Source organism: Nicotiana sylvestris, chromosome 1 (genome assembly GCF_000393655.2).
Source record: "Nicotiana sylvestris chromosome 1, ASM39365v2, whole genome shotgun sequence".
Classification (NCBI taxonomy): Eukaryota; Viridiplantae; Streptophyta; class Magnoliopsida; order Solanales; family Solanaceae; genus Nicotiana; species Nicotiana sylvestris.
The window spans coordinates 186093664-186121033 of record NC_091057.1 but is presented as its reverse complement, the minus strand read 5'-3'; the positions used below and the strand labels follow the sequence as shown (position 1 = coordinate 186121033).

The 27370-nt window shown below is 38.2% G+C and overlaps 2 protein-coding genes across 2 annotated transcripts; both read right to left on the bottom strand.

Annotated features, from left to right (window-relative positions):
* Positions 1-4844: 4844 nt before the first annotated feature.
* Positions 4845-27080, bottom strand: LOC104233817 (uncharacterized). The gene is made up of 6 exons (XM_070157773.1): positions 26965-27080; positions 26519-26710; positions 25651-25738; positions 25447-25556; positions 25028-25091; positions 4845-5245 (listed from the first exon to the last, which is right to left on the bottom strand). The coding sequence occupies exons 2-6, from the start codon at positions 26615-26617 to the stop codon at positions 4845-4847; spliced, it is 762 nt and encodes a 253-aa protein (XP_070013874.1). The 5' UTR covers positions 26618-26710; positions 26965-27080.
* LOC138889171 (uncharacterized) lies at positions 15212-17732 on the bottom strand. Its single transcript, XM_070172278.1, has one exon. It carries the CDS (start codon positions 17715-17717, stop codon positions 15219-15221), a length of 2499 nt encoding a protein of 832 aa, XP_070028379.1. The 5' UTR covers positions 17718-17732; the 3' UTR covers positions 15212-15218.
* Positions 27081-27370: the final 290 nt, after the last annotated feature.

Below are 27370 nucleotides of genomic sequence, written 5' to 3'. Positions count from 1 at the left end.
GTGCGACAGCATGTCTCCAAATCTGTAGCCTCTCGTTGACGCCGCCTCGTGTCTTGTCAATTAGAATAATGTCATCCGCGAATAGCATGCACCATGACACCTCCCCTTGAATATGATGAGTCAGTGCATCCATCACCAGGGCAAATAGGAATGGGCTAAGCGCAGACCCTTGGTGCTACCCCATAATAACTGGAAAGTGTTCAGAGTCGCCTCCTACTGTTCTAACCTGAGTCTTAGCTCCATCATACATGTCTTTAATCACCCTAATATAGTTACTCGGGACCCCTTTATCCTCTAAGCAGCTCCATAAGACCTTCCTAGGAACCTTATCGTACGCTTTCTCCAGATCAATAAACACCATGTGGAGATCCTTCTTCTTATCTCTGTACTGTTCCACCATCCTCCTAATAAGGTGGATAGCTTCTGTGGTAGATCGTCCCGGCATGAACCCGAACTGGTTGTCTGAAATAGACACCGTCCTTCGCACTCTCATTTCTACCACTCTCTCCCAAACTTTCATGGTATGACTTAGTAATTTGATGCCCCTATAGTTGTTACAGCTCTGGACATCACCTTTGTTCTTATACAACGGGACCATTGTACTCCACCTCCACTCTTCAGGCATCCTATTAGTCTTGAATATAACACTAAACAATGTAGTAAGCCATTCCAAGCCTGCTCTACCCACACACCTCTACAGTTCAACCGGAATTTCGTCTGGCCCGGTAGCTTTGCCCCTTCTCATCTTACGCATTGCCTCCATGACTTCATCAATCTCAATGTCCCTACAATTACTTAATTCATGGTGACTGTCGGCATTCCTCGATTCCCCAAGTATAATATCCTGATCCCCTTCTTCACTTAAAAGTTTATGAAAGTAGGTCTGTCACCTCCTTTTAATCTGGTCATCTCCCATCAAAACTTTGCCGTCATCATCTTTTATGCACCTCACCTGGTCCAGATCCCGAGTTGTCCTCTCTCTCGCCTTAGCGATTCGGAATAACTTCTTCTCCCCACCTTTGTTCCTTAGTTCCTCATACAGACGAGCAAAAGCTGTCGTCTTAGCCTCTGTCACTGCCATCTTCGCCTCCTTCCTAGCTACCTTATACCTTTGACTGTTCTCTTTCTTCTCCTCCTCGTCAATGCTCCCTACTAACCGCAGGTAAGCCGCCTTCTATGCTTCCACTTTACCTTGGACAACTGCATTCCACCACCAATCCCCTTTGTGGCCACCATTGTGGCCCGTAGATATCCCTAACACCTCTCCCGCCACCTTTCTTATACAGTCCGCCGTCGTCGACCACATTGTGTTTGAGTCTCCATTACTTCTTCAAGCTCCCATTGCCGATAACCTTCCTTCCAACTCCTTAGCTTTATCCTTAGTTAAGGCTCCCCACCTAATCCTGGGGCGTCCTTGTACTGACCTCTTCTTCCTCCTTATCCTAATACAAATGTCCATCACCAAAAGCCTATGCTGCGTTGAGAGGGTCTCACTTGGGATAACCTTGTGCGGATCACAAATATACATCTTGGCCTACAATGTTACGGACAAGGCAGATTCATGCTTTCCTATCATAGTCAGTCAGCACTACCAACGTTGAACCTTACACTGCATTCTTTGAACTTGGAAGACATTGATAACAATATACATCTCCATCGCTTGTCTATTATTTCAGCAATCACAAGATAGAGCAATCTTTTTGACCCTTTCTCTCCTTTTGTTTGGGTGGTTGTAGAACCACCTTAATGGCGGCATCGAAAACAGCCTTCACATTCTGCAATTTTGGCAATAGAAATACATAATTAGATAGCTTGATAACTTAACCACGTAGTCATCTTTGAATTAGAAAAGCACCTGTTATGTTTTTGCACTACATTCAATGTAAGCGGAAGCACCAATCGACTTTCTCAGCTCCTCACCCTTAAAAAGAAGCATGTCGTAAGGTTCTGGTGGAGGAGCTAAGGCCCCCTTAAAAATTTAATCCACAACAAAAAAGGCCACATTGTGGTCTAAAACCACATGACATGTAAAAAAGTAGTGTACCTCAGCTGTGGTAAGTGGAACAACACCTGGATGGTCCAGGAAGAATTGCTTATCTCTCGGAGATCTAATGGAAGAACATCAACAGTATTAGACTAAGGAACATGGAATTAGAAGAGAAAAATTATAGAGGAGGCAATTAGAAAGTAGGAATTGGAGTCATCTAAGCTGAACTTCGCGAAAGGAAAGGTTTAAACTGAGAAGGCCAGAAAACTGAAGGTATTGTGTCTAAACATCATACGGTAAAGGTAGACAGTAGACAAAGAAGTTGTTAATGTACTTGGATGTAATGTCCAGAAAATACATACTTCACGATTTAGGCTTTAGAATAGTTTGTGAACTTTTAAATTCAACAGCAGTACATTTGAATTTCAACATATACAGTAGACAATACCTTTAAGTTCATTCAGGACTTCCATTTCAAAGTCCAGGCTAGGACTTAGAAAAGTCTCCGGCCCTAATATTTTCATGGAAGATATATTACAATTCCAATACAGAAATAAAATAATGTGATTAGCTAGGAGATCCATGACTCCCCTTATAATAACTCTATTCAAAAGTTAGGATAGTAAGTGTTAGAATAGTTATGTAACCCTAATCTCATATGTATTAGGAGTAGGATATGTTATGTATATATATAGGGCTCACTGTATCATGTTTAATATACGTGAATAATATCAATCAGATTTTTCTCCCATGCATTCTCACATGGTATCAGAGCATTAGTGAGAAACCTATCGCTGTGCATCATTCCAGCGACTTCCGGGAAGAAAGACCTCGTCGCCGTGCAATTTTCCGGCGACTTAGAAGGCTGCCCGTAATCACATCAATTTCCGTTGGTGTATGCAAAAAACCAACACCACCACAAGACTCCTCAAGCTCCGGCGACCAAACCCCAGTAAACCCCACCGGAAAACTCCCTTACACGCGCCCTCACGTGCCAGAACTTCCCGGCGAGATCCAACATACGCGCCGGCGCGTGAACACAGCTCCGACCATTTTTTGAAAATCTTACAGTCGGAAAGTCGGATCGCCTAGTAATTCCGAGTCTATCCATACCTTTTTCGTTTGATTCCGACCACTTTGAGTTTTTCCGGTGACCACACTGACTTTTTCCGGCAGCTACATTAATTTTTCGGCAAAAACAGTGTTTCCTTCATCTGTTTCAGCGAGTTGTCAGTTAATTCTTTCTGTTATTTGGTGATAATCCAACGATGTCTTTGTGAGTCGATGCTTTCGGGTCTAAAAACCTGGGTTCTGACAGTTCCGGTGTTATGATTACCTCAGAACCTTTAATGGGAGGTTCAAACTACTTAGCTTGGGCTTCGTCTGTCGAGTTGTGGTGTAAAGGTCAAGGAGTTCAAGATCATTTAACAAAAAGGTTAGCGAAGGTGATGAAAAGACCAAAACAATTTGGGAGAAGGTCGATGCTCAGTTATATACTCCCTCCGTTTCAATTTATGTAAACTCATTTGACTGGGCACGGAGTTTAAGAAAAGAGAGAAGACTTTTGATCTTGTGGTGTAAAATGAGGCACATATATTTTGTGTGGCTATAAATCATTGTGTAAAGATAAATTATTTCCAAATAAGGAAAGGGGTCATTCTTTTTTGGCACGGACTAAAAAGGAAATAGATTCACATAAATTGAAACGGAGGGAGTAGTATCTTGTGGCGATCTATTGATTCCAAATTGATGCCCTTGTTCCGTCCATTCCAGACATGTTATTTAGTTTGGGAAAAGGCTCGTAATTTATACACTAATGATATATCTCGTTTCTATGATGTAATATCGCGAATCACAAGCTTGAAGAAACAAGAATTGGATATGTCTACTTATTTGGGACAAGTACAAGCAATCATGGAAGAGTTTGAGACGTTGATGCCAGTCTCTGCTAGTATTGAAAAACAACAAGAGCAACGACAGAAGATGTTTCTAGTTCTTACACTCGCTGGACTCCCTAATGACCTTGATTCAGTACGTGACCAGATTTTGGCTAGTCCGACTGTCCCCACAGTTGATGAATTATTCTCTTGATTACTTCGCCTTGCTGCAGCACCAAGTCACCCAGTGAGCTCATCACAGGCACTTGACTTATCTGTCCTCGTATCCCAGTCAGTGGACAATCGGGCATCTCAAACTATGGAAAATAGACGAGGAGGTCGTTTTGGAAGATCTAGACCCAAGTATCCTCCTCGTTTTGGACGAGGAGGTTGTCCAAAAATGCTTATGTTGCTCAGACCGAGACTACAGGTAAACAAGAATTTTCTTTATCTGAAGGGTAGTATAATGAGTTCCTTCAATATCGAGCAAGTAAGCAGACATCTCCACAAGTAGCCTCTGTTGCTCAGACTGATCCTTCTGTTGCTGGTAATTCTTTTGCTTGTGTTTCCCAATCTAGTACTCTTGGACAATGGGTTGTGGACTCAGCCGCTTCTGATCATATCTCTGGTAATAAATCACTTTTGTCAAATATTGCGTATTCACAGTCTCTTCCCACTGTTACTTTAGCCAATGGGTCTCAAACTAAAGCAAAAGGTGTTGGACAAGCGAATCCCCTACCCTCTATCACTCTAGATTCCGTTCTTTGTCCCTGACTGTCCTTTTAATCTTGCATCTGTTAGTCGTTTGACTCGTGCCCTCCATTGTGGTATATATTTTATGAGAATGCACGGGAGAAAAATCTGATTGATATTATTCATATATATTAAACATGATACAATGAGCCCTATATATATACATAACATATCCTACTCCTAATACATATGGGATTAGGGTTACATAACTATTCTAACACTTCCTCTCAAACCGGTACATATAAATCATATGTACCGAGCTTGTTACATATGTAGTTAATACGAGGACCAGTGAGAGACTTGGTGAAAATATCTGCAAGCTGATCATTCAACTTCACAAACTTTGTAGCAATATCTCCCGAGAGTATCTTTTCTCTGACAAAGTGACAGTCAATCTCAATGTGTTTAGTTCTCTCATGGAACACTAGATTTGACGCAATATGAAGAGCAACTTGATTATCACACACAAGTCCCATCTGACTAATCTCACCAAATTCCAACTCCTTGAGCAACTGTTTGATCCAAATTAGCTCACATGTCGTCATAGCCATTGCTCGATATTCTGCTTCTGCACTAGACCGAGCGACCACATTTTGTTTCTTGCTCTTCCAAGATACCAAATTTCCTCCTACTAAGACACAATATCCAGAAGTAGAACGTCAATCAGAAGGTGATCCTGCCTAATCAGCCTCTGAGTATCCAATGATCTGCTCATGGCCTCGATCCTCAAACAATAAACCTTTGTCTGGAGCTGATTTTATATACCGAAGAATGTGAATAATTGCATCCCAATGACTATCACACAGAAAATTCATAAACTGACACACAACACTCAAAGAAAGGAAATGTCAGGTCTTGTCACTGTAAGGTAATTTAATTTACCAACCAACCGCCTATATCTTGCAGAATCGCTAAGAGGCTCCCCCTGTCCTGGCAGAAATTAGAATTCGGATCCATCGGAGTGTCAACAGGTCTACAACCTGTCATTCCTGTCTTCTCAAGAATATCTAAGGCATACTTGCGTTGTGAGATCGCAATACCTGAGCTAGACTGAGCGACCTCAATACCCAGAAAATACTTTAGTTTGCCCAGATCCTTAGTCTGAAAGTGTTGAAAGAGATGTTGCTTCAATTTAGTAATACCATCCTGATCATTGTCGGTAATAATAATGACCTTGCAGATAGTAGGATGTGTTTATTATTCTAATACTCCTGAAGTAAGTTAGTGTTTTATTTAATGAAGTTAATTGTTTTTGTAATTTATGTATTTCTATAGTTTTGTCTCCACTACTACTAGCTTGTTCTGTATGGATTTTTGATACACTCAGTTTCGTTTTTAATTGTTCTTCTATTTTTTCTAGAAGTTCATTTGTAAAATCAAATTTATATTTTAATTGCGGGAACTTTTCTTTTGAAAATTCAGGGATTTTAATAGTAGGATGTGTTTCTATAGTAGGTGCTACTGTTGATTTTGTTGGGATTCCTAATTTGTTAGTGTCTTTTAATTGATTGGCTACAACATGTAAAAGATTGTTTGTGTAGTTATTTTGAACAATTATTTTGTTCAAGTCTTTGTTTATTGGTTCTTTATCGAAGTGAATGCTTTCTCTTTTGAAGGGGGAAGTTGTTATGACCTCATTCTGAACTGGTATTACTATTTCATCTAAATGTGGAATAGTGGCTTCTATTGTACCTTTATTTTTAGTATACCATTTGTTAATAATCATTTGTAAAGATTCCTTTTGATTTGGAATCTGCCCAGTTAATTCAAACCACCTAAAGAATTCTATATCACATTTAAGTCTTTTTAGATCTTTAATCCATTTATTTCTGAAAGACTTTCTTTGATCTAAAGAATAGGCATTTACATACCATTTTCTTTTAATGTTGTTATCAGGGTGTTCCCACTGAGCATTTAGACTTTTCCAATCTATTTTGAAGTTATTTTCTTCTTTAAGAGTTCTAAGTCTATCTATTGTTTTTGCGGATGAACTTTTGTGAATAAAAGGACCCTTTTGATAGATTACTTTAGGAGTAGTTTTATTAAAATCTACTCCTTTTATTTTTCTATCAAGTTCTTCGATTAATTCTTCATCGCTTTTATCGCTTATGTTGCTTTTATACTTTTCCTCCGGGGGTTTAGAAGAAGAAGGTCCACTGAAGGATATTCTTTTACTGGAAGAAGCTTCGCTTATTGAGTTAGATCTTAAAAATTTTAAGTCTACTGCACCTGTTGGGTGTTGAATTACTTGTTCGATGTGTGAACTTTCTTGTTCATATTTAGGTTGAGTTATGGCTTCAAAACGCCATTCATCTTCGGATAATATCTCATCCCATCGAATCATTCTAGGGACGTAGGTATTACTATGCTCTCAGTTTGCTTCCATGAGCATCGTAACTCCTTTATTACTTTCAATTTTAGCCTTCGGAGCTAAAGTAGTTTTTATTAGCCTATAATATACTCGGTATATTACAACTATCTCTCTTGTATTAATTTTACTATTCATATTTTTTGTTTTAATATTAAGAGTCAACGTATCTAAGATATTCTGGTCGTTTATGTCAACCGAATAATTTGGATAACAATTAAAGTAGACCAGGCCTTGAGCTAGGTTACTTTGTAAGACTCCTAATAATGAATCGTCAAAATTTAATAGTCTATCGTCTCTTAACAAGAGGCAAAGAGGCGTGTCTAAACCTAATCTGTATAAAGGTTTGATAGCTACTTGTACTAGTCCAATATGTAGGAAATTATATTTTTTCCTATATTGTTGTATGTCATGTGCTGCTAATAACTTAATTGTTTCGATTGAGTTATTAATAACGATCGTTGATTCACAAGTTTTTATATTATAACTCTTAATAAAATCAAACTTGCCTGTATGATATATAGTGCCAAAGGATTCTCTAGAAATACTCCAATTTTGTAAATCATTTTCTATTTTGGCAATATTCGTTACTGCCGAAATATTAGCACTATTAAGAATTTTATTATTCTCGGAATTATTCATTTTAATATTGAGATGTATACCTGTTGATACAGATATTCATTGTTTTTATATTTTTTTGAATTATTCTTTTTCTGTGTTGATAACTCTCAAGATTTTCTTTATAAAATTCAATTTCTCTTTCTATAGTTAATAAAGCTTTATAACGCAGATTAATATATCTGATTATATTTTTGCAGACTCTAATGTTGTGTTTAGCACAATCTATTTTCCTTTTTGTGTTTCGGAGATATTTAAGGGATCTCCATTTCTGAATGTTATAGAATCCTATTTAATGAAAAGTTTTATGTTTCATTTATAAATAGGTTTTAAATATTTTTACAAGTTTCAGGGAGAGGTATCTTGTCTTTAAGGTTTCTCTATCTACTCTCTATGTTATCTTATTTCAGTGCTAATTTTCTTAATAGTTTTCTACTGTTCTAATAGTATATCGTTTACTGTTTAACTTCTTCGTTTCTCTATTATCCTGTTTTTAAGTTATCTTAGTTCTAAGTTTTCTTGGGGGTTGGGAGTTGAACGTGTTCCCTATGTCCTGTCTAACAGCGGCTCTCCTGGCCTATAACGACGACGGCTACTGACGGCAGCTAATAGGGTTCAACTAACTCTCTCTCAGAGACCCTCACACTATGAACTTCACACTAGATAACAGGATTATAGAGATAGGAACAAGATAAACGATAAACATATACTAGAATGAACAATATATAACAATTAAGATCCATAACATGAAACAGATAATAAGATTTCAATGAACATTAAAGACAATTGAGAGTTTAGCCTCTCATGGATTTAATTAACATGAAACATGGCTCTGATACCAGTTTGAAGGATCGAAAGTACAGATAATAAAAATATGCGAAAATTAAAGTAAATAAAGACAAGTTTTAAGAAACTTACTTTTATTTAGAACATAAGAAACCGCGGTACAAGGAAATTTTACAGAGAGGGAAGGGAAAACATATAAGAAAAGAAAAGGGCGATTTTCGGCCTGCCGCTTCTATTACATTTGGAAGTCTTATATAGACTTCGAAAGATTTAGTTAACGACTCCTGTTTTCCAGAAAGGTCAAGTATCGTTGTCGATGACTCTTGCTTTTTTGAAAGGTCAAGTGTCGTTGTCAATGACTCTTGCTTTTTTGAAAGGTCAAGTGTCGTTGTCTCCTTTCATGAAAGAGAAGGCGTCGCTGTCTCCTGTTCCGAAAAGGCAAATGTCGCTGTAGAACTGTTTATCTATTAGACTGGGCTATTCCGTCTAATTCTTCCATATCTCCATTCTTTCTGCTTTCTGCAGATGACGAACTTGAGACTGCTTCTAGCATTGCTTGTTTTTGATTTGGATCTGCTGACTCGATATTTGCTAACATTCCAAACAGTCTTTTCTATAACTCATGTTGAGAGTTACCTGATCCTGCTTTGGACTCTGTTCTGATTGGTCGAGATTTCTTTGGTTCTTTAACCTCTGGAATCCATCCTTTGATATTTGGTGTTTTAACTAAGTATCTGATTTTCTCAATTTGCTCTATGTCAAATAACCAATTAATAATAAAAGATATTCGCTTTGCAAAGTAGTATTTGCATAACCTTATATGTTCAGGAAGAGAAGTGATTTCATTTTCTATTTGGAACCTTTTATAATGCATATGGAAGCTTCGGGGCATTGTTTGCTCCGATCCTCCAAACACTTTCCACCAGTCGTAGAACCATCTGGGTAGTATGGACTTCTGGGCTTGTTCACTATACTTTACAAACCAGGTGTGGGTTTTTGGTCGTAAATAGAGGAAATTAAACCATGCATCCATATAATCTTTAAAATTATAGGTTTGAGGCCTATATTTGACTGATAATACTATTGGGGTATGTAAGTGATCCATGGTCCATTCAAATGGACTTAATACTTTGTTAATGTTGAATTTTGAAATTTTGAAATTTTGAAATTCTGATAGACAAGAGGGGTTGCTCTGATGGTAAGCAACCTCCACTTCCAACCAAGAGGTTGTGAGTTCGAGTCTCCCCAAGAGCAAGGTGGGAAGTTCTTGGAGGGAAGGATGCCGAAGGTCTATTTGGAAACAGCCTCTCTACCCCAGGGTAGGGGTAAGGTCTGCGTACACACTACCCTCCCCAGACCCCACTAAGTGGGATTATACTGGGTTGTTGTTGTTGTTGTTGATAGGGTCCCTTTCGTCGTAGAGGGTATGTTCAAGTGTAACAGATTTTGTATCTGTTAGGATTAATTCGTAATACTTTCTTGTCTTTAGGGGGTCACTAGTATCAACATAATACCTGTCTGTGTAACAGAGCCTGATTAAATCTGCAAGGTCAAAGTTTTCGTAACCTTTGTCTAGGGCTAAAACTTTAACTGGTTTTTTAGCGATTAACTCAAAAGTTTCCCTTTTTGAGGAAACTGGTCTTTTGTCTTCCGCTTTTGTTGGTGTGTTAGGATTGACTATTAAACGATATTGATGGCCAGTCATGACGGAACTGGAATTACCGAATGGAATATTGATGGCCTAGCCGAAGGCCAAATTTACAAAAAACTCCACGAAATAGGAATTGCGGTAACAACCTACAAAATGAAAAATGCGTCAGATAAACACGCTGCAACCTTAGTAGTATCAGGTTTTACTGGTACATTAAAAAATTGGTGGGATAATTATCTTTCCGAAGAAAAAAGAAATCAAATTCTTAATGCTACGACCATAACAACTGTAGTAAAAACTGAAAATAATACTCAGACAACCGAACAAGTAGCTAAAGAAGATGCTACAACAACTTTAATTTATTGTATAGCCAAACATTTTATTGGAGAAGCAAAACTATTCCAAGATAGAAGTCTTGAACTTCTTAATAATCTTAGCTGCCCAAAATTAACAGAATTTAGGTGGTATAAAGATATGTTAATAGAAAAGGTAATGATCAGAGAAGACTGTAATAAACCTTTCTGGAAAGAAAGATTCATTAGTGGATTATCCAGACTATTTGCCGAAAAGGTAAGAAATAAAATTAAATATAGATTTAATGGTTCAATTCCATATGATAATCTAACATATGGAGATTTAATAAGCTTTATTAATGTTACAGGTTTAGACCTATGTACAGACCTAAAACTAAAAAGCCTTATTAAAAAAGACAGACTACAATCCAAAGCTGAACTTGGTAGTTTTTGCCAAGACTTCGGTTACAAAACAATTGCAACTCCTTCAAAAAGAGTATCAAAGAAAAACAAACATAAAATTTATGATAAACCTATAAGACGCCATAAGCGTAAAGAAAAGAAAGAAGGTGAAACTTCTAAAAAGAAAAGGTTTAAAAGAAAGAAAAATTATGGTGATAAATGATGGTCATGTGGAAAAACAGGGCATAGAGCCAGTGACTGTAACGTCACGAAAAAGAAAAAGAATAAAGTTAATTCTTTAGAAATTGATGAAAATACTAAAGAAAAACTTTACGCTATTCTAGAAGATAATGATTACAGTTCATCGTCTTCATCATCTTCATCCATTGTTAGTTATTCGGATAGTGACAATGAACTAATCAATGTCGCGTATGATTCAGACAGTAGCAGCTCAGTAGAAAACAGTTGTAACTGTACTGGCGCAGTTTGCGTGTGTAGTCAAAACTCACTTAGGGTAATTTCGGAAGACTCCAAGGAAGTCTTATTCGACATCATCGAACACATTGATGACGATGACTTAAAGAAAAAATATCTAATTGAATTAAAAAATATTATGGTTAAACAGAAGGGAAATCGACCACACATAGAACCTTTTGATATGAAGAAAGTAATGGATAGATTTTTTGTTAAAACAGAAGAACCCACTACCATCCAACATCTTCAGACTTAACTTAAATCAGTGAAAGAAGAATTAAAAGATATTAAGCTTAGACTTAATAAAATCGAAATGGAAAATATTACTGATAAAATATTATCCCACGCAAATAAAGGAAAAACTATTAATCAAGAATTCTTCAAAGAAGAAAATGATGGTAACGATTGCGAAGAAGATGGCAACGCTTCAAAATTAAACGATAATGATTCAATTATAGAAGAATCAAGAGACGACTCATCAGCCTTAGTTAAACTCACTAAAGTAAAGGCTAAAAGTTATCATCTCCCCATAACTTTAAAAGTGCAAGATATGACCTTTAAATAAATTAGCATTATTAGATTCAGGTGCAGATAAGAACTGCATAATGGAAGGAATAATACCTCTAAAATATTTAGAAAAGAGTATGCAAAAATTATACTCCGCCACAGGAGAACTATTGAAAATAAATTACAAATTATCTAAAGCACATATCTGTAATGATGGAATATGCTTTATTAATGATTTTGTAATAACAAGGGATATAAATGAAGAAATAATTTTGGGAATTCCTTTCCTGACTCAAATAAAGCCACATTACGACGATTTAAGTGCACTCTGCACTAATGTATTAGAAAAAGAAATACGATTTCCTTACTTAAATCCAATCTCTAAAGAGGAAAGTGATTACATTAAATCACAAACAATTTTTAAAATAAACTTATTATCTCAACAGGTTAATTACTTAAAAAATAATATAAAAGTTCACAAAATTGAACAAACTTTAAAAAACCCGGAAGTAGGAGATAAGATTAAACTGTTTCAGCAAAAACTCGAACTAGAAGTTTGTTCCGATTTACCTACAGCCTTTTGGGAACGAAAAAGGCACATAGTCCACCTACCTTACATAAAGGAATTTAATGAACAAAACATACCTACTAAGACAAGATCTATTCAAATGAATCATGACTTAATAGAAGTCTGTAAAAAGGAAATAAGTGATCTTCTCCAGAAGAAAATAATTAGGCCTTCTAAATCACTTTGGAGCTGTGCAGCCTTCTACGTTAACAATAATGCAGAAAAGGAAAGAGGAGCCCCTAGGTTAGTAATTAACTATAAACCTTTAAATAAAGTATTACAATGGATTAGGTACCCGATACCTAATAAAAGAAATTTATCAAAAAGAACTTATAAGGCTAATATTTATAGTAAATTTGATATGAAATCAGGTTTCTGACTAATTCAATAAAACTGCCTTCAATGTCCCCTTTGGACAATATGAATGGAACGTAAGGCCTTTTGGGTTAAAAAATGCCCCATCTGAATTTCAGAATGTAATGAATAATATATTCAACCTCTATAGTAACATGTCAATAGTTTACATTGATGACGTATTAATATTTTCAGAAGATATAGATTCCCACTTTAAACATCTCAATACTTTCTTTAAAATAGTAAAACACAACGGACTAGTAGTCAGTGCTAAGAAGATAAAGTTGTTTCAAACAACCATTAGATTTTTAGGACATGACCTATATCAAGGAACTTACAGACCAATTTGTAGAGCCATTGAATTTTCGTCCTAATTTCCCGATGAAATCATAGACAAAACACAACTTCAAAGATTCTTAGGAAGCCTCAACTACGTAGCAGACTTTATCCCTAATATTAGGAAAATCTGTGAACCCCTTTATAAACGTCTCAGGAAGAAATAGGAATTGGAACTGGAATTCCAAATCCTGAAGCGTTCATGTTAGTCGAAACTGACGCTTCTAATGAAGGGTACGGTGGTATTCTTAAACAACGAATTTCGTCATAGTCTCCAGAATAGTTAGTTCATTTCACTTCCGGTATCTGGAATCCGGCTCAAAAGAATTATAGTACAGTCAAAAAGGAGATTTTGTCTATAGTACTATGTATTACAAAATTTCAAGATTAGGGAGCCATCTGAATACGGAGCCATCTGAATTAGGGTTGTGCACGGATCGGATTGGATCGGATTTAGCATATTTCGGATTCGAATTTCGGATTTCGGATTCTGAAAAGGGCAATCTGAATCCGATCCAAATTAACATTGGATTGGATCAGATTTTAAACTTTGGATCGGATAATTTTTCGGATTGTCGGATCGGATTGTCACAAAAAATTTCAACAATTTAAAGTTCATTCGGTGTCTCTATCTCATCTTCCATCTACCAAAACAAACAAAAAAATCAAAATAAAATCAAAAGTTGAAGAATAGAACATGAAATAGACATAAAAGACAGAAGAGAAGAGAAGAGAGGCGGAAGAAAGAGACATAAAATCAAAGTAAAATCGGAAGTTTGAGTCATTGAGACTCTTTTAGTCTTCACTGAAGAGAAGAGAGGTGCAAGAGAGGCGGAAAAATCTAAGTGAGTGAGGGGGTGTGTGAAAAATGAATAAGCATAACCCTAAAATTTTAGTGTGTATTTATATAGGTACATATAATTTCGGATATCGGATCGAATCGGATTAAAATCATACCAATCTGAATCCAATCCGAAAATCCGAAATAGAGTGGATCGGATCGGATTTCGGATATCCGATCCAAATGCACAGCCCTAATCTGAATACTGGACTGGTAGCTGTTGTTGTAGGACTCTGCTAAAGACAAAAACTGGTCCCACGAGCCTCCAAAATCAATGACACAGGCTCGGAGCATGTCCTCAAGAATCGGAATAGTCCTCTCGGACTGACCGTCCGTCTGGGGATGAAATGCTGTACTCAACTCAACCTGGGTGCCCAACTCTCGCTGAACCGCTCTCCAGAAATGCGAGGTAAACTGCGTACCCCGATCCGAAATGATAGATAGCGGCACCCCATGAAGGCGAACAATCTCCCTGATATAAATCTCGGCTAACCTTTCGGACGAATAGGTGGCTGCAACAGGAACAAAATGCGCTGACTTGGTCAGCCTATCAACAATGACCCAAACTGCATCAAACTTTTTCCGAGTCATCGGAAGTCCAGTAACGAAATCCATCGTAATCCTCTCCCACTTCCACTCGGGAAGTGCAATCCTATGAAATAGACCACCGGGTCTTTGATGCTCGTACTTAACCTGCTGACAATTCAAACACCGAGCCACGTGCGCAACGATGTCTTTCTTCATCTTACGCCACCAATAGTGCTGCCTCAGATCCTGATACATCTTCGCGGCGCCCGGGTGAATAGAATACCGAGAACTGTGGGCCTCCGCTAAGATCAACTCTCGAATCCCATCAACATTGGGCACACAAACTCGCCCCTGCAATCTCAATACACCATCATCATCTAAGGTTACTTTCTTGGCACCTCCACGCTGCACCGTGTCTCTCAAGACACACAAATGGGGATCCTCAAACTGCCGCTCGCGGATACGCTCTAATAGTGAGGAACGAGCAACCGTGCAAGCTAACACTCTGTTAGGCTCAGAAATATCCAACCTCACAAGACGATTGGCCAAGACCTGAACATCCAAAGCAAGCGATCTCTGGCTGACTGGAATATAAGCAAGACTACCCATGCTGGCGGACTTCCTGCTCAATGCATCGGCCACCACATTGGCCTTCCCCGGGTGGTATAAGATAGTAACATCATAATCCTTTAGCAACTCTAACCACCTCCTCTGCCTCAAATTCAACTCTTTCTGCTTGAACAGATACTGAAGACTCTTGTGATCAGTGTAAACCTCACACGTCACGCCATATAAGTAATGCCTCCAGATCTTCAGGGCATGAACAATGGCTGCCAACTCGAGATCATGAACCGGATAATTCTTCTCGTGGATCTTCAACTGCCTCGAAGCATAAGCAATGACGCATCACAATAGACCGTATATGGCCCTGAACCTGTGGGCAGAACCAATACCGGTGCCGTAGTCAGAGCCGTCTTGAGCTTCTGGAAGCTCGCCTCACACTCGTCCGACCACCTGAACTGGGCACCCTTCTGGGTCAATCTGGTCATAGGGGCTGCAATGGATGAAAACCCCTCCATGAACCGACGGTAGTAACCTGCTAACCCTAGGAAACTCCGAATATCCGTAGTTGAAGCTGGTCGAGGCCAGTTCTTGACTGCCTCTATCTTCTTCGGGTCTACCTGAATACCTGCTGCTGATACGACATGACCCAGGAATGCGACCGAACTCAACCAAAACTCGCACTTTGAGAACTTAGCATACAACTGACTATCCTTTAGGGTCTGAAGGACCACTCTGAGGTGCTGCTCATGCTCCTCCTGACTGCGGGAGTATATAAGAATATCGTCAATGAAGACTATCACGAACAAGTCCAAATAAGGTCTGAACACTCGGTTCATCAACTCCATGAACGCTGCTGGGGCATTAGTCAATCCAAATGACATGACCAAAAACTCATAGTGCCCATACCGAGTGCGAAATGCTGTCTTAGGGACATCAGACGCCCTAATCCTCAGCTGGTGGTAGCCAGATCTCAAATCTATCTTTGAAAACACCCTCGCACCCTGAAGCTGGTCGAATAAATCGTCGATCCTCGGCAGTGGATACTTATTCTTAATTGTAACCTTGTTCAATTGCCGGTAATCGATGCACATTCTCATCGAACCATCCTTTTTCTTAACAAACAACACCGGCGCACCCCAAGGCGAAACACTGGGTCTAATGAAACCTTTCTCAAGCAAATCCTGCAGCTGTTCCTTTAACTCTTTCAACTCCGGCGGGGCCATACGATATGGCGGGATAGAAATGGGCTGAGTGCCCGGGGCCAAATCAATACAAAAGTCGATATCCCTATCGGGCGGCATACCCGGCAAGTCTGAAGGGAAAACCTCAGGAAACTCCCGAACAACGGGCACAGAATCAATAGAAGGGGCCTCCGCGCTAGAATCGCGAACATACGCCAAGTAGGCCAAACATCCCTTCTCGACCATACGCCGAGCTTTCACATACGAGATAACACTGCGGGTACAATGACCAGAAGTCCCTCTCCACTCTAAACGGGGTAAATCCGGTAAGGCTAAGGTCACGGTCTTGGCATGGCAATCCAAGATAGCATGGTACGGGGATAACCAATCCATCCCCAATATAACATCAAAGTCGACCATGTCCAAAAGCAACAAATCAACACGGGTCTCAAGACCCCCAAACACTACGATACAAGAACGATGAACTTGGTCGACCACAATAGAGTCACCCACCGGTGTTGACACATAAACAAGAATACTCAACGAGTCACTAGGCATAACCAAATAGGGTGCAAAATAGGACGACACATATGAATACGTAGATCCGGGATCAAATAGCACAGAAGCATCCCTATCACAGACCAGAATAGTACCTGTAATCACAGCATCTGATGACTCAGCCTCTGGCCTGGCTGGCAAAGCATAACAACGGGGTTGGGCCCCACCTCCCTGAATCATATCCCTGGGACGATCTGCTGCTGGTTGACCCCTACCTCTAGCGGTCTGAGCTCCACCTCTAAAACCTCTACCTCCACCTCTATGTCCTCTACCCCCGCCTCTAGCTGGCTGGGCAGGCTGTGGGGCAACTGGTGCCTGGATCATCGGGCGAGAACCCTGCTGCAGCAAGCTGCTGGAAGCTCGAGGGCAATATCTGGCAATGTGACTCACATCGCCGCAAGTATAACAAGCCCTCGGCTGCTGAGAATAACGAAGTGGTGGTGCACTGATAGGTGCTGATGGTGAACTGAAGAGCTGCTGGTCAGAATACTGCGGCTGAGAACCACGACCACCTGGTGTACCATGAGAAGCCTGGAGAGCTGACTGAAAGGGCCTCGAAGGATGGCCTCTACCATAAGAATCCCTACCTCCAGACGAGGTACCACTGAATCTACCAGAATGACGGGGCCTCTTATCAGACCCATGACCACCTCCCTGAGCAAGTGCCATCTCTATCCGGCGGGCACCATCTGCCGCCTCCTGAAATGAAATCTCACTACCGGCACTCATGGCCATCTGAACACGGATCGGCTGGGCCAACCCATCAATAAACCTTCGCACCCTCTCTCTATCGATGGGGAGTATCACAATGGCATGACGAGCAAGATCAATGAACCGGGTCTCATACTGGGTGACCGTCATAGGACTTTGCTGGAGACGCTCAAACTGCCTGCGAAGAGCATCTCGCTGAGTAACCGGAAGAAACTTCCCCAGAAATAACTCTGAAAACTGATCCCAGGTCAATGATGGCGACCCTGCTGGCCTGGCTAAACAGAAATCCCTCCACCAAGTCTTGGCGGATCCTGCCAGGCAAATAAGTGGACGGCGTGCCACACGATCCCATAATATCATATATAAGTGGACGGCGTGCCACACGATCCCATAATATCATATATAAGTGGACGACGTGCCACACGATCCCATAATATCATATATAAGTGGACGGCGTGCCACACGATCCCATAATATAGTTCATAATATCTGACTTCATATAGTAGACCCCTTCAGGGGAGAATAACAACTCAATACCTTTAACCCGGCAAGGGTACAGCTAACAGCCCAAAATATCCCGACAAGGGAGAATATATATATCAGTCTACACATCCCGGCAAGGGAGTATTCACAACACATTCTCCTTTTAAATCATTCTTCCTCAACCGTTCACATTATATGAAACTTATCAAATAAACAAGGAGCTTGTGTCACATTATTCGAATTAAAAGCAATCAAGACTCACGGTCATGCTAGACTCCGGTGCATAGATAACCGTCACCATGCCTATACACCGTACTCCACATTAGCAAGTAGCAAATATCATCCTAATCCTATTCCCTCAAGCCAAAGTTAGAACAAACACTTACCTCGAATGCTCCAAACTCAACTCACGCTTCTAGTATAGCTTTACCTCTTGATTCCACCACCAATCCGCTCGAATCTAGTCATAAGTTACTTAATCACATTAATAATTACTAAATGAATCATCCCCAATGCATGAAAATAGATTTTTCAAGGTTTTCCCCAAAAAGGTCAAAAATACCCCCGGACCCACGTGGTCGAAACTCGAGGTTTGGACCAAAACCCGGTTACCCATTCCCCCATGAATCCCAATAGATGATTTGTTTTTAAATCGGACCCCAAATTGAGGTCCAACTTCTCAATTTGTAGAAAACCTAGGTTCTACCCAAAACACCCAATTTTCCCCATGAAAATCTTTGATTTGAAGTTGAAATTATGTTAAAAGATGTTAAGGAATAAAGAAATTAAGTTAGAAATCACTTACCAATCGTTTTGGAGAAAAAAAGTTGTTTGGAAAATCGCCTCTTAGGTTTTGGGTTTTTGAAAAGTGAAAAATGACTGAGATTTTCCGAACTTGTATACCTTTCTGAGGACCTGGCGCAGACCGCACAAAAAATGTGTTGCGGTCGCGCCTAGTGGGAGAAAAGTGGGGCTTCTCTGAACCCTTCCAGCGCGGACCGCACTGTTTTGGTGCGCGGCCGCGCTGGCTAACCTGAAACCCTAGCCCTCAGACTCAGCCACGGGACCGCACAAAAATGCATCGCGGCCGCGCGGCTCCAGCGCGGACCGCGCGGAAATGACCGCGGCCGCGCTGGTGTCTGCAACACCTGAACCTGCATTTTCTTAAGTCCAAGACCTCCCGGGCCCCATTCAAAACTCACCCGAGCCCTCGGGGCTCCAAACCAAACATGCACACAACCTTAAAAACATCTTACGGACTTACTCGTGCGATCAAATCGCCAAAATAACATCATATACATAGGATCAAGCCTCAAACACATGATTTTCTTTCTTCAACTTTCATAACTCAAACTCTCCATTTTTAGTCCGAAACACGTCATATGACGTCCGTTTTTAGCCAAACTTTACAGATAGTGCTTAACACATATTTAAGACTTGTACCGGGCGTCGGAACCAAAATACGAGCCCGATACCTATATTTTCTAACTCCTTTTCATTTCAAATTTTCATATCAAATTTCAGAAAAACAATTTCTTTCAAAAATTCATTTCTCGGGCTTGGGACCTCAGAATTTGATTCCGGGCACACGCCCAAGTCCCATATTTTTCTACGGACCCTCCGGGACCGTCGAATCACAGGTCCGGGTCCGTTTACCCAAAATGTTGACCGAAGTCAACATTATGCATATTAATACCAAAATTCATCAAATGTTTCACATAATTCACATATTCTAACATAAAAACTTTCCGGCTATGCGCCCGAACTACGCACGTCAATCGAGGCAACTAAAAGCAAGGTTTTCAAGGCCTCGGGAGCACGGAACAAGGAAGAATTACGGTGATAACCCCTTGGGTCGTCACAATCGGGTACCTAATCCATTGTAATACTTTATTTAAAGGTTTATAGTTAATTACTAACCTAAGGGCTCCTCTTTCCTTTTCTGCGTTATTGTTAACGTAGAAGGCTGCACAGCTCCAAGGTGATTTAGAAGGCCTAATTATTTTCTTCTGGAGAAGATCACTTATTTCCTTTTTACATGCTTCTATTAAGTCATGATTCATTTGAATAGGTCTTGCCTTAGTAGGTATGTTTTGTTCATTAAATTCCTTTATGTAAGGTAGGTGGACTATGTGCCGTTTTCGTTCCCAAAAGGCTGTAGGTAAATCGGAACAAACTTCTAGTTCGAGTTTTTGCTGAAACAGTTTAATCTTATCTCCTACTTCCAGGGTTTTTAAAGTTTGTTCAATTTTGTGAACTTTTATATCATTTTTTAAGTAATTAACCTGTTGAGATAATAAGTTTATTTTTAAAAAAAAAATTGTGATTTAATGTAATCACTTTCCTCTTTAGAGATTGGATTTAGGTAAGGAAATCGTATTTCTTTTCCTAATACATTAGTGCAGAGTGCACTTAAATCGTCGTAATGTGGCTTTATTTGAGTCAGGAAAGGAATTCCCAAAATTATTTCTTCATTTATATCCCTTGTTATTACAAAATCATTAATAAAGCATATTCCATCATTTTATATATGCGATTTAGATAATTTGTAATTTATTTTTAATAGTTCTCCTGTGGCGGAGTATAATTTTTGCGTACTCTTTTCTAAATATTTTAGAGGTATTATTCCTTCCATTATGCAGTTCTTATCTGCACCTGAATCTAATAATGCTAATTTATTAAAGGTCATATCTTGCACTTTTAAGGTTACGGGGAGATGATAACTTTTAGCCTTTACTTTAGTGAGTTTAACTAAGGCTGATGAGCCGTCTCTTGATTCTTCTACAATTGAATCATTATCGTTTAATTTTGAAGTGTTGCCATCTTCTTCAGAATCGTTACCATCATTTTCTTCTTTGAAGAATTCTTGATTAATAGTTTTTCCTTTATTTGCTTGGGATAATATTTTATCAGTAATATTTTCCATTTCGATTTTATTAAGTCTAAGCTTAATATCTTTTAATTCTTCTCTCACTGATTTAAGTTCAGTCTGAAGATGTTGGATGGTAGTGGGTTCTTCTGTTTTAACAGAAAATCTATCCATTACTTTCTTCATATCAAAAGGTTTTATCTGTGGTCGATTTCCCTTCTGTTTAATCATAATATTTTTTAATTCAATTAGATATTTTTTCTTTAAGTCATCGTCATCAATGTGTTCGATGATGTCGAATAAGACTTCCTTGGAGTCTTCCGAAATTACCCTAAGTGAGTTTTGACTACACACGCAAACTGCGCCAGTACAGTTACAGTTGTTTTCTACTGAGCTGCTACTGTCTGAATCATACGCGACATTGATTAGTTCATTGTCACTATCCGAATAACTAACAGTGGATGAAGATGATGAAGACGATGAACTGTAATCATTATTTTCTAGAATAGCATAAAGTTTTTCTTTAGTATTTTCATTAATTTCTAAAGAATTAACTTTATTCTTTTTCTTTTTCGTGACCTTACAGTCACTGGCTCTATACCCTGTTTTTCCACATGACCAGCATTTATCACCATAATTTTTCTTTCTTTTAAACCTTTTCTTTTTAGAAGTTTCACCTTCTTTCTTTTCTTTACGCTTATGGCGTCTTCTAGGTTTATCAGAAATTTTGTGTTTGTTTTTCTTTGATACTCTTTTTGAAGGAGCTGCAATTGTTTTGTAACCGAAGTCTTGGCAAAAACTACCAAGTTCAGCTTTGGATTGTAGTATGCTTTTTTTAATAAGGCTTTTTAGTTTTAGGTCTGTACATAGGTCTAAACCTGTAACATTAATAAAGCTTATTAAATCTCCATATGTTAGATTATCATATGGAATTGAACCATTAAATCTATCTTTAATTTTATTTCTTACCTTTTCGGCAAATAGTCTGGGTAATCCACTAATGAATCTTTCTTTCCAGAAAGGTTTATTATAGTCTTCTCTGATCATTACCTTTTCTATGAACATATCTTTATACCTATACCACCTAAAATCTGTTAATTTTGGGCAGCTAAGATTATTAAAAAGTTCAAGACTTCTATCGTGGAATAGTTTTGGTTCTCCAATAAAATGTTTCGTTATACAATAAATTAAAGTTGTTGTAACATCTTCTTTAGCTACTTGTTCGGTTGTCTGAGTATTATTTTCAGTTTTTACTACAGTTGTTATGGTCGTAGCATTAAGAATTTGATTTCTATTTTCTTCGGAAAGATAATTATCCCACCAATTTTTTAATGTACCAGTAAAACCTGATACTACTAAGGTTGCAGTGTGTTTATCTGACGCATTTTTATTTTGTAGGCTGTTACCGCAATTCCTATTTCGTGGAGTTTTTTGTAAATTTGGCCTTCGGCTAGGCCATCAATATTCCATTCGGTAATTCCAGTTCCGTCATGACTGGAGTAAGATAGATAGACGTCTTCTTCAAATTGAACATCTGGGAACATTGGTCTTCCATAATAAGTTTTCTTATTAGGATGTCGAGGATTTCCCATTATTCTACTTACTTCAGGAGTATTAGCAGAGATGGTTTTTAATGTAACTAGAGGTTTTATCTTATTAATAAAGTCTGAGCATTCGTTAGAAGCTTTCTCTATTATTATTAACTTTGCTTCTCTGTCAGGGATGGTTTCATCCTTTAGTATAGTTTCATACGTTTTATTTAATGAAGTTAATTGTTTTTGTAATTTATGTATTTCTATAGTTCTTGTCTCCACTACTACTAGCTTGTTATGTATGGATTTTTGATACACTCAGTTTCGTTTTAAGTTGTTCTTCTATTTTTTCTAGAAGTTCATTTGTAAAATCAAATTTATCTTTTAATTGCGGGAACTTTTCTTTTGAAAATTCAGGGATTTGATAGTAGGATGTGTTTCTATAGTAGGTGCTACTGTTGATTTTGTTGGGATTCCTAATTTGTTAGTGTCTTTTAATTGATTGGCTACAACATGTAAAAGATTGTTTGTGTAGTTATTTTGAACAATTATTTTGTTCAAGTCTTTGTTTATTGGTTCTTTATCGAGGTGAATGCTTTCTCTTTTGAAGGGGGAAGCCGTTATGACCTCATTCTGAACTGGTATTACTATTTCATCTAAAGGTGGAATAGTGGCTTCTATTGTACCTTTATTTTTAGTATACCATTTGTTAATAATCATTTGTAAAGATTCCTTTTGATTTGGAATCTGCCCAGTTAATTCGAACCATCTAAAGAATTCTATATCACATTTAAGTCTTTTTAGATCTTTAATCCATTTATTTCTGAAAGACTTTCTTTGATCTAAAGAATAGGCATTTACATACCATTTTCTTTTAATGTTGTTATCAGGGTGTTCCCACTGAGCATTTAGACTTTTCCAATCTATTTTGAAGTTATTTTCTTCTTTAAGAGTTCCAAGTCTATCTATTGTTTGTGCGGATGAACTTTTGTGAATAAAAGGACCCTTTTGATAGATTACTTTAGGAACAGTTTTATTAAAATCTACTCCTTTTATTTTTCTATCAAGTTCTTCGATTAATTCTTCATCGCTTTTATCGCTTATGTTGCTTTTATACTTTTCCTCCGGGGGTTTAGAAGAAGAAGGTCCACTGAAGGACATTCTTTTACTGGAAGAAGCTTCGCTTATTGAGTTAGATCTAAAAAAAATTAAGTCTACTGCACCTGTTGGGTGTTGAATTACTTGTTCGATGTGTGAACTTTCTTGTTCATATTTAGGTTGAGTTATGACTTCAAAACGTCATTCATCTTTGGATAATATCTCATCCCATCGAATCATTCTAGGGACGTAGGTATTACTATGCTCTCGGTTTGCTACGTTAACATAAACCACCAGATAAATACAGAAACTCGAAGCAGAATGCCGATAGAATACAGAGTGATCAGCTTCACTCCGAATCATGCCAAATTCCTGGATAATTGTGCTTAACTTACCAAACCAGGCTCGAGGAGACTGCTTTAGACCATAAAGTGACCGGCGCAAGCGACATACAAGGCCACGCAATTCAAAACTATAAAACAATTGCGCACCCTGCATTCTTTAAATGAGAAACAAAACTTTGAACAAATATTTCTTTCTCGTCTATCTCAAATCTGAGTATGCAACAGGTCACACTTCTCCAGCAATTTAACAACATAACAACCTAAGTTACTGAAAAAGTGATTATCTGGGATCCAAAAGGTGTAGAAGTTTCCACGAATCACAATATCCTCTCTGCCTAGCCATATATGATTCACATTTTTTCATCTATTGACACCATAAATAGTTCTTCAGGGTTAATCCAGTTAAAAGGCATCTGAATTTCAACCAATGTATTTGCATCCAACATGTTCATGTTCATTCAGCACTCTACTGAATGAAATGATTTAGTATCATGATTCAGCAGATATTTATGGCTGATACTGTGCTTACCTGGACTATCGGAAGCAACCTCTCTGCTTACACAAGGTAGGGGTAAGGTCTGCGTACAAACTACCCTCCCAAAACCCCAGTTGTGGGAATATACTGGCTATGTTGGTGGTGGTTCAGCCACTAAACAGCAGCATTTATCACATCAGCTATCTGTTTCGGTACATGAATAAACTGCCTATAACTCCTGAAATGTTTTCATTCATAAGAACTGCTCCAGCTAAATGGTCGATAAAAAATCACATTATCATGCTTTCCAGACCGGTGCGTTACCAAAAGTAGCTGCAGTATCGACGCTTAATAGGCTCAACCTCTCAAGAAGGAGAAAACAAGGTGCAGTGAGAGCATGCACATGCTAACTACTCATGCCATAAAGACAAATATATACAACCGACGATGAAAGGCATCATACGTTCCATCTTTTATGACCCCAACCACAATTCTAGGGAATAGCAGCAATATCACAATTGCATTTGACTTGCCAAATAAGGAACTTATGTGACCTGGAACTTCCTACAGAGCTCCTTTTTTCCCCAAAAAACAGCTCTGCAAAACTTTTGACACAGTGATTCATGACCCAGCACAAAAATAAACTCTCTTCAAGGGTAGTCTGAAATTTCATGGCTCGGCCAAATTTAAAAGGCAAAATTTCCAAAGAGAGGATTAATCATAGCTCAGGAAATGAAGATAAGTAGACCAAAAATAATGTAAAGACAGACAAAAAGACACCATCATTCTGACCAACTAGTGAAATTAGATAAGAATAAATCAATCAGTTGTTGAATTAACAATCAAACATGATTAATTAGGATACGAACCTAGCTTTGTTCCAACAAGAATAATTGGAACTCCAGGAGCATAATGCCTCAACTCAGGAATCCACTGAAATTCAATAGGAGGAAGATGAAATAATGTATTAGTAATTGTTGAATATCACCAACCATACATTTTATTTATTTTACTTTTCTGATAGGCAACTATTACTCATTCTTCGCTAAGAAATCCTAAATATTCAACACTGGAAGTACTAGGTTGGTAGGTATTTCACTATCCATATGGTATGAACAACTAATGTAAAAGACAAACAAGCCAATGTTATTTATGGACTTGCTTCAAAACTTAATGGGACCGACAGCTTTCATTAACGTTCCCACAAGTTCATCTCCCGGCCAAGTACAGCAAAAAAAATATTAAAAAAAAATGAAAGTTAGAGGCAGGATGCAGGAGAGAAACTTGCCTTTTTGGAGACATTTTCATAGCTCACTTTGCTAATGAGAGAAAACGCCAGTATAAATACATCTGCCTCGGGATAGCTCAACGGTCTTAATCTATTGTAATCCTCCTGACCTGTTCAATCAAAAAGTAGAGGTAGTTGACATGTGCGCCGCGGAGCGAGGGACAAGAGAAAAAGCTGAAAATGTCATGTAGGGAAATATTTTACCTGCAGTATCCCAGAGCCCCAGATTGACAGTGCTCCCATCGACAACCACATCTGCACTAAAATTGTCGAATACAGTTGGGACGCAAACCTGTTTGCAATGCAGCAGACAATCACCAAACATGAGCAATGCACACACCACTCACATAAACATAACTAGAACTTATAATCAACTTTTTTATTAAAGTTTTTAAAGCACTTTCACTCTAACAAGTGACATCTTCGATTAAAAAACCAGTATCAAGTTAGAAACTGAGCTATTAAATTATAACGAGTATCTTAGTTTGGTTTTTGTGATGTTTATTCCATCTTCCATGAGAGTTCTAATACTTACTTTTTTCTATTCATACTCCATCCATCTGATACCTTTAGTTTATAAGAGTATTTATCCTTTTGCATTTAAGGGAAAAGGGGTATCTTTTAAGCAAGTTATCACTGATGCACAACAAAAACAGAAGACAACCTTTTGTTGGTTTGTCAACCAACTTGACAAGAAGCTCGTTAAGGCTGAGTTCACCAAGACAATATTCAAGATGTAGTTTCGGCTCCCTTTCCCTAGACTACATGTCTCATGGTTTTCAAACACCCCCACCCAAAAAAAAAACATAAAACTCTAGTCTATAATGGTAGAAAATCAGTTTTCTTTCCCTTAAAAATAGCCAAAAGATCCATGTTTTGTGGTAATTGGAAGTAAACGTAAAACAACCCACTCTTAGACCGGGTGCCAAATTGATTAAGCAAGTCATGAATCAAGAAAAAAGGTCGTTTTACTGAGAATAACTAGCTTAATTTGTTCTTTTGGGCGATAAATAGAAAGATCAAAAGAAAATGCCTGACAAATAGAGAGATAGAGAGGTAAACAAGTACTTACAGTGGGAAAAGTGTCGTTGGCATAGGAAATGAGAAGACAAGTTTTACCCACAGCTCCATCGCCAACGGTGACACACTTCATGAACCTAGACGCACTCATTCTTCAAAACCCAAATCTCCCTTCTTACAATTTCTTAGCTTCTTCTTTTACCCAAAATCTCTTCGTTTTTTCTGTGTGTATATGCATCTCCACCTACTCTTCAACCAAGGAGCTGTTTGATGTTAGTTAAAATAGAAGTAAAAGCCCAAAATGCTAATATAAACCCTATGAGGATAGAATGGGGAAAATAACACAATACCCAACTCAACAGCCACATTCTTGATGTAGAGAGACAAAAATAAGGAAATAAAAATCTCACCTTTATGATACAGAAGTGATGATTTTAATATTAAAGAGGTAAAGAAGAATGGATATGAACAGAGAGAGTTAAAGGAAGAAAGCCAGACCCAGAAGACAGAGAAAGACATAGCAGAAAATGGAAATGAAGAAAAGCTCAAACCAGCTACAGAAAAAGACCGCATTTTAATTTTGATTTTTTTCTGTAGTAAATAAAGATAGCCTTTGAGAAAGCTATTTCCGACTTGAGATGCCACTTATATCATTCCATCTTGGCAAAACCTAAACTTGCCTATTTTTCAACCCGATAAACAAATTTATAATTTTTTCATTTGGACACCTCAATTTAATGAAATGAATACTAGTAAACACATCTAACCGAACGTATATTTCAATTACACTGACATGTCAAACACGCCATATACTACATAATTTATTAATTAATATGTGCTATTTTTGGGTCCCAATTTTTAAATTAATTTATCAAAATTTTATTTTATTTTTTACCTTTCTTCT